The sequence below is a fragment of the Cebus imitator genome, unplaced genomic scaffold (assembly GCF_001604975.1).
Source record: "Cebus imitator isolate Cc_AM_T3 unplaced genomic scaffold, Cebus_imitator-1.0 Scaffold622, whole genome shotgun sequence".
NCBI classification, from domain to species: domain Eukaryota; kingdom Metazoa; phylum Chordata; class Mammalia; order Primates; family Cebidae; genus Cebus; species Cebus imitator.
Window position 1 is genome coordinate 212,078 of NW_016107937.1, and position 16,585 is coordinate 228,662.

The 16,585-nt window shown below is 37.6% G+C and overlaps 1 protein-coding gene across 1 annotated transcript; it reads right to left on the reverse strand.

Moving 5' to 3' along the window:
* Positions 1 to 4,401: 4,401 nt before the first annotated feature.
* LOC108295145 (olfactory receptor 9G1) lies at positions 4,402 to 8,410 on the reverse strand. The gene is made up of 2 exons (XM_017517187.2): positions 8,262 to 8,410; positions 4,402 to 7,098 (listed from the first exon to the last, which is right to left on the reverse strand). Exons 1-2 carry the CDS (start codon positions 8,331 to 8,333, stop codon positions 6,160 to 6,162), a joined length of 1,011 nt encoding a protein of 336 aa, XP_017372676.2. The 5' UTR covers positions 8,334 to 8,410; the 3' UTR covers positions 4,402 to 6,159.
* Positions 8,411 to 16,585: the final 8,175 nt, after the last annotated feature.

Consider the following 16,585-nt stretch of genomic DNA (forward strand, 5'->3'; position numbering starts at 1 on the left):
TTACCATTGTTGCTTTAGAGTCTGTTTTATCTGATATAAGAATAGCTATTTGTGCTTGCTTTTGGTTTCCATTTGCATGGAATATATTTTTCACTCCTTTACTTTGAGTCTGTAAGAATCCTTTCATGTTAGGTGTGTCTCTTGAAGACAACAGATATTTGGTTTGTGATTTTTTAAAAAAATGTGTTCTGCCATTCTGTATTCACATTCAGTGTTAATATTGAGATGTGAGGTACTGTTCCAGTCATCAGGTTGATTGCTACCTAGTGACTTCATTTTCTTTATTGTGTTATTGTTTTATAGGACCTGTGAATTTATGCTTTCAAGACATTCTATTCTGATGCATATCAACCTTTTGTTCAAGATTTAGAAATCCTTTTAGCATTTCCTTTCTGGTAGTGACAAATTTCCTCAACATTTGCTTATCTGAGAAAGACTTTATTTCTCTTTCATTTATGAAACTTAGTTTTGCTGCATAAAAAATTCTTGGCTGACCGTTATTCTGTTTAAGGAGGCTAAAGATAGGACCCCAGTCTTTCGTGGCTTGTAAGGTTTCTGCTGAGAAGTCTGCTGTTATTCTGATAGGTTTGTTTTATAAGTTACTTGATGCATTTTTTCTTACTGCTGTTAGAATTCTTTCCTTTACGTTGACTTTAGATAACATGATGACTGTATGCCTTGGTGATGACCTTTTTTCAGTGAATAGCCCAGGAGTTCTTTGAGCTTCTTGGATACAGTTTTCTAAATGTCTTGCAAGGCCAGGGAAGTTTTCCTCAGTTATTCCCTCAAATAAGTTTTCCAAACTTTTTGCCTTTCCTTCTTACTCAAGAACACAAATTATTTTTAGGCTTGGATGTTTTACATAATCTCGTATGTCTTGAACACTTTGTTATTTTTTTTTTAAATTCTTTTTTCTTTAGTTTTGGCTGATTGAGTTAATTCAAATCCTTGTTTTCAAATTCTGAAATTCTTTCTTCTAGTCAGTCTAGTCTATTGTTAAAATTTTCTACTGCATTTTGTAATTCCTTAAATATGTCTTTCATTTACAACTGTTCTGATTTTTTTCTTCAAAATATCTATCTGTTTAGAAAATTTTTCATTTGTATGGTTGTTTTAAAAATTTCCTTATGCTGGTTTTTATCATTTTTTTTCTATACCCTCGAGTAGCTTAATAATCAATCTTTTGAATCCTTCATCTGGTATGTCAAAAATTTCATCTTGATTTGGATCCATTGCTGGAGAGCTTGTGTGATCTTTTGCATGTGTTATAGAACCCTGCTTTTTCAAGTTATCTGAATTGTTTTTCTGATTTCTTCTCGTTGGGTAGACTATGAATTCTAATTATTTTTAAACTTACTTTTAATTTGACTGTGTTTTTCTAAATTTCTTTTTACCCCCTTGAGGATGTGACTTTACTGTTTGTAGTTTATTACTGTAGTTTGTAGTTTATTACTAGTTCAGCTCTGAAAGTTTTAAGGGTTGAAGACTGTATGATTCCTTGGTTACAGAGTCTTTGTATAGTGGCTTTTTCAGATGCTGATTGTAGTAGCAATGCTCTTAGTTTGTGAGCAGGTTCACTGTCTCCTGTGGGGCTGGAATGGCAGAGGTCTCATGAAGCTTATCTCGTTCCCCAGTAATGTGCATTTATTTATTTATTTATTCCCCTAGTACTTTATTCACTGGATTGAACAGTTCAGGCTTCAGGCCAGCAGGAGGTGTCCATGTGTATAAAGAAGCTATGACTAAAGCAAGTGGGTAAATGCAACACCCCGTGGTAGGCAGAGGTCCCAGTCCTGACAGAGACAGCTAGGGGAGCCCTCGGTGAAACACAGTGAAGTCTTTACAAAGTGTAGGGAGGGAGCAATGTTAGCTCTCCTACCAGACCATCAGGAAAGTGATCTGCCCTCCCAATCACATGAGTCACACACCTGGCATAGTGTTCTGTTTATTCAGATCAGAAGAGCCTCTCTTTTCATCTGCAGGAATGTTGATGTTTCATATAGAGAGGAATTGTGACTCTACCTTTCAGGCAAGCCTGAACCTGGATGGCACTTCTCCTATGGGGATGCAGTTACCCTGAAAAGTTCCAGATATGCTACAGGTGCAACCTCCCTGAGCTCCCTTGGGAGAAGCCCCAGCTATGTCCATAATGGTGGGTGAGAAGGAGAAGAAGTACCCTTCTCCAGACTTTCACAGCACCAGGGCTGCCTGACTATTGAGGTAGAGCTAAAGATTTTTCCCACAGAGCCAAGCATTGCACTTTTCCCTCTGTTGAAATTTACCACAATTGGAAAGTGTGAGACCCAAGGCCTGCTCTCTGGATTCTTTTGTTGCATGAGGTGTTCTCTTGATGTAGTGTGCTTCCTGTTCCCCTAGGAATAGGAGTCCCTCGGGGATAGACTACTGTGAATTCTGCTTCTCCTCTGGGTTTAGACACCTGGTGTGGCTGCTACGCTCCAGGCTGGTGCTGGGAATGTCTGCACTGGATCCAGCAATGTGACTTGTCCTCATGTCTCCTGGCCACAGGTATCAGCACAAGATCTAATGGGGTGGTAGGGGAGTGATGTAGACTCTGTAAGATGCCCTTGATTACAAATAGCCTTAGTACGTTGGCTTTCTTAGAAACCTGTTATAGTAATAAGGAACAAGTCACATGGGCAGATAGAAGACCTCCTGGTTAGCCAGGATGATGGAGGCAATACTGATAGATGAAGTCACACAAAAGTTTCTTCCTTCCTGGGTGCTGATTGCTCTGCCTGGAGATACCATAATGTACTGCAGATGCCATAATTGATAGACTTCACATAGGAGGTTGTGCGCCAGCTGTGGTGGTAGCAGTGGGGTTTGTGCTTGACTTATGTTACCCAGAGGAGGTACTCTGGTGTTTCAAGCAATGAACATGACCACAGAGCTCTCAAAAGTCTCCGTTCTTTGTGTTCAGCTACGAGGTTGGTCAGTGGGCAAAGCTAGATGAGGGCTGGGTCGGGCAAGTCTGCATTCTGGCTGCCTATGTGTGGGCACAGGCAGCTACCCCAATGAGGATTGAATGGCAGTTCCATGGTCACTAGGTTGATGTTTCAGTGAGGAGCATAGCTGCCTCTGCTGAACAGAAGAATCCACAGGGGAGTGAGGAGTAGCAGGCCGCAGTAAGCCCCACCCAGCTCCCACACATGTGGCTAGACAGGTCTCACACCTGCAGTATTACACCTGCAGCAGCTACTTGGTTGTCAGGCAGCCTGCACTCAGAACTCAAATAGACTCCAGGCCACTGACCTTCCTAAGGGAGACACACCATGGCTTTCAGAAGATGGCTCTCCCATTCGCCCCATGAAGCAGGGACCCTCAACTTCTGTGCGTGCAAGGCTTTAGCAAACTTTCTCCCTGTGCCTCAGTTCTGGACAATGGATTTCATCCCCATTCAGGATTATATCACAGATCTCGGTTGGGAGCTTCTCTTACTGCCCCACCTAGGTTAGCTGGCTGACTTCTGCAAAGTCCTCTGTGAGTTAGGATTAGGAATGGCTTCCCTCTGACCCCACTGGTGACTGTGAGTGCATACAAAGCATGTCCTGATGCTGCTCCTTCTCATTTACTCCCCACTGCTCAGGAGGTCAACTCCAGTGCTGGGTAGCATTAAGGCCTTCCTCCGTGGCCTGGATTGCCAGGTTCCCCAGTGTGCATGTATACCCTGATGTAGTTCCTCCCCGTCTCATGCTCTGGAAACTCACAGTTTTCCACCTGGCATGGTGCAAGCTGCAGCCACAACTTCTTTGAAAGGGTCTGTGGTTTCTTTCAGTTTTCCTGTTAAGTTCCTGTTGCTTCTTGGAAAAATCCTCACAGCATGTCTTTGCACTATTTAGTCTGTCCAAGTGTAAGATACACACTAACCAAACCTCCAATCTACCATCTTGAAAAATTACTAACAAGTCAATCTTAAATAAGAAAACCAATCAGTTAATGGCCAAAATAGAAAAAAGAAGAAAAAGAATAGACCTCCCTAAGCAAGAGGGACTTCTCTGGCACTCACTCTGCTCTTGGACTTAATCTGCACCATTGGCTCTCCTGAGTCTCTAGGCTGCCAGCCTGGAAGTGCACCCACAGCTCTCCTTGGTCTCAAGTCTCCTATGCCACACTGCAGATTTAGACTTGCCACCCTTCAAAATTAATATGTGTATATTGTAAATATAATATGCAAATTGAATACACACACACATATGCACACATTCTATTGGTTCTGTTTTTCTGAAGAATCCAGACTAATACAACCACTAGGAGTTGTGCATTTTTCAAAGGACATTAAGAAAATTTTTGTAAGGAAGAGACCACCCATATGCTTTTGTACTTTTAAAAATGTTTTATTTATGAAAACATATATAAGAAAAATCTTACAAACCACTTTATCTCAAGAATTTAAAATTTATTTTTGACCTCAGTAATCAAATTCCCTTAGGAATTTATATTTTAATTTCAAATTAATATAAAATATTTTTCTGAATACTTCAAATCCATAATTTTCAGATGAAACATTTCCAAAAGTGAGTGAAAAACTTACTGCTAATTTTATACTTAAACAGATTTCTAAATTATTTTATAAAACATCTGGCCACATGCTTCATTATATTTTATGTTCTTCTTTATTTTTACGTCTTCCTAACACTATTATTAGCTGTACTTTACCTTTTCACTAAGATCTCTGTAATATTACTTAGACATGATTCCAGAGCTAACTTCCAAGCATAAAACAATATAAATATGTATGTAGGCCAGCCATGTTTACAATATATGGGAATATTCTTACTGAAGAATAAATTTTGGTAGCCTCCCCTAAAAATATTAGAAAAGAAGCCCTCAAGTAGTTTGAGGACTCTCCTCTATAGTTACCTGTCAGGGTTTATGACACCACGGTGTTTTAAGAATAGTTGTGTCACATCAGTTTTACTTTCTGTAATTGATACTTCCCTCTGAAATGATGTATTTTCTAGTTACAGTCAAGCAACATAAAGTAATTGATTTACTGCCACTGTAATATACTAATTGAGTCTGTTAACATTACTTTAAGAAATGTATTTTATAGGAATTTTAATATCATTAGTGGGCAATAAAACACATATTTTAGACAACCAGAAGACTGGGTTGGCATAAATAGCGTTCCTTTTTAGAACATTGCCTAAATTGAACGTCTTAGAATTACACTGTTGGACTCTGTTTTGGCTGTGTTACTGAGTGTTACAACTTGTATTGATTTTATTTCTTGCACCCACTTACCGTGTTAATGTCCATGATTGCCAACGTGGATTTACTCTTTCACTCTGTGTGACTCTCCTACATTTTCTGGGTTTACCTGTCTTATTCATTTTCTTTCTTTACTGCTTATGCCACTTCAGACAAGGAAGTATGTATGTTTATAAACAAATTACATTAGTTCTCTGTCTTACATTGAAAAACTAATCAAAATTAAATGCCACTTGTCATATTCATCTTTTTGTTTTTTAAATTTTTTATTGACAAATCATAATTTTATATGTTTGTGGGGGTAAAATACAATGCTTCAGTTTATGTATACATTGTGGATTGAACATCTCAGACTAATTATTACGTCCATCACCTCGTATACTTATCATTGCTTTGTGGTGAGAACATTTAAGATGCACTGTTTAAGTGATTTTGAAATACACAATACATTACTATTAACTGTAGTCAGCTTGTCTTGCAATAGTTCACCAGAACTGATTCCTTACATCTACCTGAAACTTTGTTCCCTTTGATCAACAAGTCTCCTTCCTCCACTCACCCTGCCCCAGTCACTGGCAACTACTCTTCTATATAGTAGTTGTACCAGTCAACCAAATCTTAGGCTAATGAGGTAGGCTGTTCATCACTTTATGAATATATAGGAGAGGCTTTGGGCCTAAGTTTTATGTTTGCTTTTAACTTAGAAAGACAAGACATTTACCTCAAATTCTTATATATTCAGGATTTTTCTTCTAAATTTTCCTAATCTTCTTATATGACATGTCTGTAACTGTCACATATCATGGGTGGGATTGGTCATGATGGAGCACAATGGTAACTCTGCTTGAAATACACACACAAAAAAAAACAAAAACAAACTCAATCTCAAAGCATCTTTGTTTCTCCTCTGGTGGAGATAATCTTGATTTATGGGAGGAGTTTATTCAGAGCCTCTTTCACATCCTTATTCCTTAGGCTGTAGATCATGGGATTCAACAGGGGGAATACCACAGTGTAAAATGTAGAAACTATTTTGTCCGTATCTAAAGAATAGCTAGATCCCCGGGGGAAAGTGTAGATGTAGAGAATGGAGCCATAGTACAAAGTGACAGAGGTCAGGTGGGAAGAGCATGTGGAGAAGGCTTTGAGACGACCCTGGGAGGAGGAGATCCTCAAGACAGTGGCGATGATAAAGAGGTAAGAGGCCAGGATGAGCAGGGCGGGGGAGATGACGTTGAAGGACAGCAGGAAATACATCAGAACCATATAGCCACCCTTCTCGCCACAGGCCAGCTTCACCAAGGGAAGCAAATCACAGAAAAAGTCATCAATGATGTTTTCACGGCAGAAGTTAAAGGAAAACGTCTTTTTGGTGATGACCGAAGAGTTAATAAAGCCCCCCAAATATGAGACTGCTACCAGAGATGCACATAGCTTTATGGACATGGCCTGGGCATAAAGCAGGGGCTTGGAGATGGCCACGTAGCGGTCGTAAGCCATGGCAGCCAGCAGGTAGCACTCACTATAGGCAAGCCCAGCAGAGAAGAAGAACTGACACAGGCAGCCAGCAAAGGAGATGCTTTTGTCTTCAGAGATGCAGGTCACTAGGATCTTTGGGGTGTAGATAGAGGAGTACCAGAGATCCAGAAATGACAGATTTCCAATGAAAAAATACATGGGTGTGTGGAGGCGGGAGTCATTACAGATCAACACCATGAGGGTGATATTTCCTACCACGGTCAGAGAGTACACGCTCAGGAACACCACAAACAGTCCCAGCTGCATCCCTTGATTTGTGGTGAAGCCCAGCAGGATGAACTCAGTCACTGAGTGATTGCTCCTCTCCATAGCTGTAAGGAATCTCACCTATGAGGAAGGAACATTAGCTCAGTTTGAATCACTGTGATGAATATGTAGAATTATGCTACATAAGATCACATCTGCAGTAATCCTTGATGTCTAGAACTAACAATCTATTGTTTGTTTTAGAAAGTTTTCATTTTGCAACAGACACTAATTATGTATTCAGCTTTAAATTTCTTAAGTTGCTTAATAATATTTTTCCTTTAAGAATGACTGTTCAAATAAAAAAAATGTGCCAATAATTCCTGTTTTTCTTATACTTTGATCATCTTCCTCTTGTCCATTTTCTTTTTTGCTAAATGTGTAAATTTCTATCTTTAAGTGTCACTTGTTTGTATTTAAAATACTGGGCTTCCCTCTTAAATATATTTTTTAAAAAGTATTTTTTATTCAAGTGCTTCTATATATTGAAACATAAAGGCATTATAAATTCATATCTCATAAAATTATATATAGGTCTTAGAAAATACTAAGAAATTGAAAAAAAGGATAAAGAGAATAGATGGAAAATTTTGGGAAAAATGTATACAGAACAATGATATACAATGATGAAATTACAAAATACAGAGAATTTACTGTGAATGTATTTCATACATTCTATAATAAACATAACAAAAATAATTTTAAACACCAATAAAAAATAATTTATATATACTACAGTATTGCTTATGATTACTTGGTAATCCACTCACTCTCCTAGGATTCTCTGTCTATAGAATTACAAATGTTCTATTGAAATGGGTAGACAGAAGTATACCTAGCAAATATACATCCGTCTTATGCTTTAAACACAATTCTTGCCATACTAACTTCTCATTAGCCTAAGTTATTTTGTAGGTAAGGAAATAAAAATTCAAGTGCACATGATTTTTATTTGTATGCTCATCCTCTTGGGACCTAGAATAAAGCACCCGGTTCACACTCAACTCTCAATATGAGCATTAATAAACATCAATGTTGATAAAGTGTTATTTCTGGGTAAATAGAGAACAATATAACTGTTCCTTTTGAGCTTTTGCTACCTCCACTTCACTCAGGTTTCAATGACTTTACATGGCTAAGCCCAGTGTGAAGTCCTCATCTGATTAGATCTATCTCCAGCATTTCTCATAGTTTATTCCTCCTTCTTTCTAGGAAATTTTCACTTGGGTTTCAGGTTGCCATACTTGTCCAGTTTTCTTCCACTTCTCTTGCCCCCTGAACCAATGCTCGAACCTCTTGTCTTCTCCATCTGCCATCAGTTTCTGGCAATCTCATCCAATCTGATGACTTTAAATGCTTCGACATGCCCATGACTATAATGTTACCTCTCCTGACTATGCCTTCTCCCTGAAGTGTGACTCATGGATTCAAATGCTTAATTAATATTTCTTCTGTAATGTCTCCTGGGCATCTCCAGAAAATTGAGTTCACAGGGAATACTGTTCTATCATTGTATTCTATGAGCTATATTATTTGCTTAAGTGTTATCATTAAAAAGAAATTTTACTAATAATTATTTCTAAACCTGGTCCTCCTTCAGTCTTCTCCACTGCAATGAATGGCATTATTCCATGTTAGGGACAGTCATTTTATGTTTTCTTGACCCCTCTCTTGCTTTCACACTGTCACTTACTAATTAGCAACCTCTCCTGGATTCTGCCTTTGAAATATATTCAGAACCCGACTAATTTTTTTCCAGCTGTAATGTTTTCACTCTATTTCAGAGGCATAATTAGCCTCTAATTGGTCTTTCTGCTTCTCTTCTTATCCCACTTGAGTCTTTCCACATGGCAGCCAAAATGATCCTCTTTAAATGTCAGTTAGATCATGCTAGTTTTCTGTTTTAAGAACTCCAATGACTTTTCACTCAATCAAAATACAAGTCAAATTCCTTACAAAGATGTGCAAGATCTCTGTGCTCTTGCCCTGTTTATCTGTTTGTTCACATCTCCTACTCTTTTCCTCTCTGTTCAATCCATTCCAGCCATGCTATCTTCCTTTCGGTTTCTAGAATAACATGCTATGATCGATGCCTTGCCTTCACTCTACCCTATTGTTGTAATGCTCTTCCCCTTAGGAACCTTTATAGCTAGTTCCCTCACATTTCTCAGTTCTTTATGGTTTCTAATGTTACCTCCTAGAGGTGCTCTCTGGTCACCATATTGCATTCTACTTCCCTGTGATTCTTGTGTCCCTTTCCTACTTTATTGTTCTCTTGTAGTTCTGCTCATTATCTAGTATTACATCTCATTAGTTTAACTTCTTTTCCCTTCACTAGAGAATGCTCTTTCCCATCTGCATGTGATGGAAAACATATATCATTTCATGTTAAATCATATTTATTTGTACTTTTATTCTGTTGCTATGTGGGCTGTTTGTTTTACATTGATTACTTCATACAAAATAGGAATAATTTTTTTTGGATGAGGCAGAATCTTTGAAACCATGAATCCAGGGGAACTGCAAGAGTTTTCTTGAAGAAAAAAGTTGAAAACTGCTGGTTTCAACATCTTCTGATTCTAATATTCTCTCACTCTAATGATGATTCAGGAATTTGATCATTTATAAAAGTAATAACTAACAATTAAGGACACTTTACTTTAAACCTAGTACTGTGTTTAGTGTTGTATTTATTTATTCCTCACAACATCCATCATAGGTATGTTTCAAGATTAACAGCAATAATTTTACACTAGACCAAACTAAGATTTAATAAGTTGCTAATTATTATGCAGTTGGTAAATGATGTTGTCTTTCTCAGAGGATGTCATACTTAACAGTAAATCACCTTCTTTCATGCTTCATGTTAGGCTAGCAGTTGCTATTGGGCTTCATGGGTCCCCCTCTTTTTGGTTACAAATCCTAACCCAAAACCAATAGGACAAAGTTGAGAGATTCAGATTTTGTCACTGGTGAGTATGTCATACATGCTGGGTCAATAAATGTTTCCAAGCACTGGCTCAACTGTTTGCTATGTCTCTTACATTTATAGAGACATATGTATATTTATAGCCCTGAACATGAGTAAAGAAACGTTGTATTATCCCCACTCAGTACCAGAACACTTACCTGCAATTGTCACAGTCACAAACAACAGAGGATTACATGGTGGATGCTGTGATTTATACCTGTTCAGGGTCCTCAGTGTATTTGATTCCTTAAGCACCTCCGGCATTGATAGTTTTGAATGTCTCTAAAAAGGAAATTAATTTAAAAAATGTGGCTTACTTTATTTTATTACTGAGCGTAAATGAAGGAAATGATTTAAACATGATAATATCTATTACATATTGGGAATATATTCTCTGCAAAATGCCTTCCTGGGAATTTTATTTGTTAAATAATTCCTTGAATATGTATTACTGTTCATATTCTAAACAGGAAAATATCTGCAGAGTAGCATTAATGTGCCCAAAGTAAATTTAGAAATAAGTGCAATTAGGATTTGATCCAAGGCAATCTGATCATAAAATTCTTGGTTTTTCGCCCATATTAACGATATTTTAGAGAAGCATAATCTTTGATTATCAATTCATTGATGACTATATGCCTTTATAAGTGGACTTTACTTATTCTGAGTGTCTAGAGAGGTTTTTTTTTGCAACAAACATATCCATTCTCAATTCTCAACTCATTATTTAATTCTGAAGTGATAAGAAAATTATCATATTAGCAAATGTGACAACTTTAGTTAATGTATCAATTTGAACAAAGGTGTCATACTGGCTAAAAGCAACTTGTCAGCTTTCCCCATAGTAATATTTTTTGAGCATGTATTATGTGCCAGGTACCCTGCTAAGTGATTGTCATCTCATTTAGACTTCAAAATAGTCTTGTAAAGTCAATGTAATTGTGGTTCTTATTTTACAGATGAGTTACCTGATACATAAAAATGGTTGTATATATGTTGTTCAAGGACATAAAATTAAAAGGTGCTAGAGCCTTGATTCAAAACCAATCTTTCTAAGGTTCATCACTTGTCCCAAGAACTGCATATTTTTCTAGAATTATTATGTTCTAGATAATCTGAAAGGCACTGGGGACAAGAGATAGGACTAAAGCATGTGTTCTAGTTCTAAGAATGAGGTTGTTTATTGGGAAAATGAATTTTTTTTAAACAACTACTGCAATACATCTGAGAAAATTATCATACCAGATGGTAAGAAGCAGGCCAGAGTGGAGACCCTGTTGGGAGAGGTGAGAGCAGGTTTTAAGTGCCATGAGAGGCATCACACAGGAGAAGAAAACATGCCTCTTTGCTTGAAAAATGAGTGGGCAGTTACCTATTTTTTCTCTTAAAACAAAGGATCCCTGACTCTAATAACTTTCATTGGCTTACCAAAAATAATTCCTATCAGACTAATCTCACTGCTTTGAGAGGATGATTTGACTGGTGAGGCAGGAAAATAAATGTTTGTAGACTTCAGGAAGGCAATAATTTTGTGTGTCAAGGTTATTCCTTTTATAGAAACAGATCTGCCCCATGTGGTAGGAATGCATTCTGGCACAAGAAACCACAACTTTCAAGGCACAGAAGCAGTCAGTGGAGTGTACGGTGGAGGAATGGTTGGAAATGTGTCAGAGCTCTCTGGTGTGCAGAGCGTATTTAAGGAAACAATAGGAATGAAGTTAGATGAGATCAGGAAAGATTTTTTAGGCTGTACTCAGAATATTGTTAGAGGTGGTATTAATCATGTTATTTTTTAAGTTTTCTGTATTTTATGATACTTTAACACCTTGGGGGCCTTGCTAATCCTTAAGCAAGATTGCTCATCCCAGAGCCAATTCCTAGATATGAGAATCAGCATGTACGAGTGACTGTTTTTCATATGCAAACCAGTCAGTTTAAAGCCCATGTCCCCAGCCACTTCCTTTATCTTACTCTTACATACACCAAGCCAATCTTTCTTCTCACTCTAGGACCAGTTACCTGACATCTAGAAACCGCATCTACAGCCCAGGGCCGGTGAAAAGCATTCAAATTATCCATTTGAAAACTTGCTCAAGCTTACCCACCCTGCCTTGCCCATTCCTTCACACAGAAGCCTCAACAAGGGCTCTGAGCTCTTTTGGGAGATCCGCTGCTCTCTTCAGAGCTGGTAGCAGGAAGATTTAAGTCTGCGGAAGCTGTGCCCACAGCCACCCCTTCCTCCAGGTGCTCTGTCCCAGGGAGATGGGAATTTTAGCTATAAGCCCCTGACTGGGACTGCTGCCTTTGCGGCCTTTGTTTCAGAGATGCCCTGGCCAGAAAGGAGGAATCCAGAGAGGCAGTCTGGCTACGGCAGGTTTGTGGACTGAGGTGGGCTCCACCCAGTTTGAACTTCCCAGAGGCTTTGTTCACACTGTGAGGGGAAAACCACCTACTCAAGCCTCAGTAATGATAGGGCCCCCCTTCCCCACCAAGCTGGAGTTTCCCATGTTGACTTCAGACTGCTGTGCTGGCAGTGAGAATTTCAAGCCAATTGCTGGGCTCTGTGGGGATGGGATCCATTGAGTCAGACCACTTGGCTCCCTGGCTTCAGCCCCCTTTCCAGGGGAGTGAATGGTTCTGTTTCACTGGCCTTCCAGGTGCCACTGGGGAAGGAAAAACAAACAAACAAACAAACAAACAAACAAACAAACAGCTTCTGCAGCTAGCTCGGTGTCTGCCCAAATGGCTGCCCAATTTTGTGCTTGAAACCCAGGGCCCTGGTGGTGTAGGCACCCAAGCGAATCTCCTTTCTGCAGGTTGCAAAGACCATGGGGAAGTGTAGTAACTGGACTGAAATGCGTTGTCCCTCATGGCTCGCCTCATGGCTTCCCTTGGCTAGGAGAAGGAGTTCCCCAACTCCTTGTGCTTCCCAGGTGAGGGGATGCCCTACTCTGTGTTAGCTTGCTCTCTGTGGGTTGCACCCACTGTCTAACCAGTCGTAATGTGATGAGCCAGGTACCTCAGTTGGAAATGCAGAAATCACCTGCCTTCTGTGTTGGTCTCACTGGGAGCTGCAGACCAGAGTTGTTCCTATTCAGCCATCTTGCTAGCCTGCACTGATCTGTGTTTTTCAAACCATTCTTACATCCCTGAGAGGAATCCCATTCTGTCATGATAAACAACTTTTAAAAAAAAAGTATTTATTTTACTTTAGGTGCATACTATATCTGGCATTTTTAAAGCGTTGTTGAATTCAGTTTGCTAGTATTTTGTTGGGAAATTTTACATCCCTGTTCTTCAGAGATATTGACCTGAAGTTTTCTTTTTTTGCTGTGTCTTTGTTTTTATTTTCACTTTTATAGGGTCCTTAGGTTTTTCCAAATATCAGATCTGATCAGCAAAAACAAAAAGAATTTTACTTTTTCCATTCCAATTTGTCTCACCATGTCTTTGTCAGGGTCATACTACCGTCATAAATGAGTTTGGAAGTAATCCCTTCTCCTCTATTTTTTAGAATAATTTGAGTAGAATTGGTATTAATTATTTTTTAAATGTTTGTAAAAATTCAGCAGTGAAGCCATTGGGTCCTGGGCTTTTCTTTGCTGGGAGACTTTTAATTATTGCTTTATTATCTTATTACTTGTTATTGGTCTATTTAGGTTTTGGATTTCTTCATGGTTCAATCTTGGTAGGTTGTATGTGTCTATGAATTTACGGATTTCTTCTAGGTTTTCCAATTTTTTGGCATGTAGTTGTTCATATCAGTCTCTAAGGATATTTTGAATTTCTGAGGTATCAGTTTTAATGTCTCCTTTTCATCTCTTATTTCATTTATCTGGGTATTCTCTCTTTTTTTCTTAGTCTGACTAAAGGTTTGTTGATTTTGCTTACTTTTTTTTAAGAAGAACAACTTTTTATTGCATTGATTTTCACATTTTTGTTTCAAGTTCATATATTTCTGCTCTGATCTATTTTTTTCTTCCACTGATTTTGGATTTGGTTCGCTCTCACTTTTCTAGTTCTTCGAGATGCATCATTAGGTTGTTTATTTGAAGGTTTTTAATTTTTTTGATGTAGGTGCTTTTTGCTATAAACTTTCTCCTTAGAACCGGTTTCACTGTATTCCACACATTTGGGTATGTTATGCTAGCACTTTCATTTGTTTCAAGAAATTTTAACATTTCCTCTTAATTTATCTCCTCGCTGTTCATTTAGAAGCATATTGTTTAATTTCCATGTGTTTGTTTATTTTCCAAAATTTCTCTTTTTATTATATCTAGCTTTATTTTATTGCAGACAGATGAAAGAGAGGTGTTGATTTAAGGGTAAAATGTTTTAATAATACTGAAGAAATGTTTCAGTGATCTATGGTGACTGAAGTTAATAACAATATACTGTATATTTTAAAATTGCTAAAAGAATAATGTTCTCACCACAAAAGAATGATAAGTTAATGAGGTGATGCCTACGTTAGTTAGCTTGGTGGAATATTTCTGCAGATACACATAGATCAAAACCTTACATTGCACTCCATAAATAAACACAATTAATACTTTTTGGTTAAAAAAAGAGAAAGAGAGGAAGAGAGAAAGAAAGAAAAAAGAAAAGAAAGAAAGGAAGGAAGGAGGGAGGGAGGGAAGAAAGGAAGGAGAGAAGAAAAGAAGCAGGGAAGAAAGAGAGAGAGAGAGAAAGGAAGAAAGAGAAAAGAAAAAATGAATAAATGGATGGTCATGAAAGTGAAATGACATATTTGAGGTCACACTGCTAGTAAGTTTCATTGAAGCCTTGTTGTTCCCTTACACTTTGTGTAACTGTTATGCAGTAAGAGTAAGGTCAGGAGTGTGCTATGATCAGGGCAGAGCCACCTAGAGTTCAAATCTGCTATGGGAGTAATTGAAAATGTTCTAGAATAACAACTATCTTTAAATTCCTGTGGATTATAGATTGTCCCTGATGCCTGTATTTTAGATATTGCTGTTCCTGTGATGAAAAAGCTCATTTTTACGACTAACCATGACAAGCAACACAGAGGGGTGAAAATAATCTGGTCACTCAGATAGCCTGCTACATTTTAACAATGGACAAAGTTTATATTCAGGGGATGAGGAATGGCGGAAAAGCAATAAACACATCAATAAGGAATCCCTCAAAATAAGCAATTAAATTCTAACTATTGGTCTGGGACATTATCCCTCAAGAATTGAAAATTAAGCCTACAGCCCTAAAATGAAAAAAAACTCAGATGACTTAAGGGTTTTGCTGTGTATGCATTCATTATCATGATCTTCTTTAATATATAAAAAAACTGAGTTGGATTATAACAGTATCTCCTTTACAGTTATCATAAAAATATTTATTTTATTTCCGTGGAATTGTATTTTTTCACATGGATAAAATTTGCTTTGTCTTTTATGGGATTTTGTTTGCATGCATGTGTGGAGAGGACAGGTATGAAGCAGATTGTATCCATATATTCCTTATGACCTTAGGGTATGTTTTGTCTGTTCTTCCTGACTGAGAGGCAAAATGGTTGTAATAAAATCATAATTAAAAAACCAGCAGTTGTTTAACTGAGGATTTATTGCTATTATTCAGACTTGAAAACTAATTATGATTCTGATAAATATTCTAACTTTGAGAAAGTTGTATAGCCTCTCTGATCTGCAATATCTTTTTTTTTTTTTTTTTTTTTTTTTACTTATTGCATTGTATTGGGATTAGATTAATAAATTACATAGTTTACATATCTTAAATCCTCATTAATAAGTATTAGCTCTTATTATTTAGAGATTGGTAATAATTCACAAGAGGCTTGACATTTGAAATTTACAGCAGTAAATTTAAATAATGAAGTCTATTATTAATGAAAAAATATCTTAATCTTTAAAATGGGTATAAATATATTTTAGAGTTGTGAAGATGAAATTTGAAATTTACTGTCTTTACCTAGCAAAATGCCTGCCATTCAATAGAGAATCACAGTATGTAGCAATAGATATCAATTATTTTGGTGATTTTTTTTTTCCTTTCTGTAGAGAGAGTTTTTATTGGAGGAAGAGGTGACTTATTCAGCTCTATGAAACATCAGGATTTGCTAACTTTTGTTGTAAAATTTTGCAGCGTAACATTCTTGCTGATTTAAAGTTTGCCCTCTATGAGGGCATGGAATTCCAGAGGCCTCTGCTTGTATATTCTCCTCTTTTTTCCTACATGCTTTGATCAAAACCAGATCCCAATGATTAATTCAAGAGGATTTGTGAAGCTATCTTACACTAAGTGGTAGGTTATCATTTATAGTGTAATTTTTAAGCACTGTAAATGATGCGTTTTTGTTTTATCAAGTGGTAATTACTTATCCAGAATACTTTTTATAACTCAATGATAGATTAACTAGAAAGATATTTTCACGTCCTTTGTAGGAATATGGATGAACCTGGAAACCATCATTCTCAGCAAACTGACACAAGAGCAGAAAATCAAATATCGCATGTTCTCACTCATAGGTGGGTGTTGAACAATGAGAACACATGGACACAGAGAGGGGAGCACTACACACTGGGGTCTGTTGGGGGGAAATGGGGGAGGGACAGGGGGTGG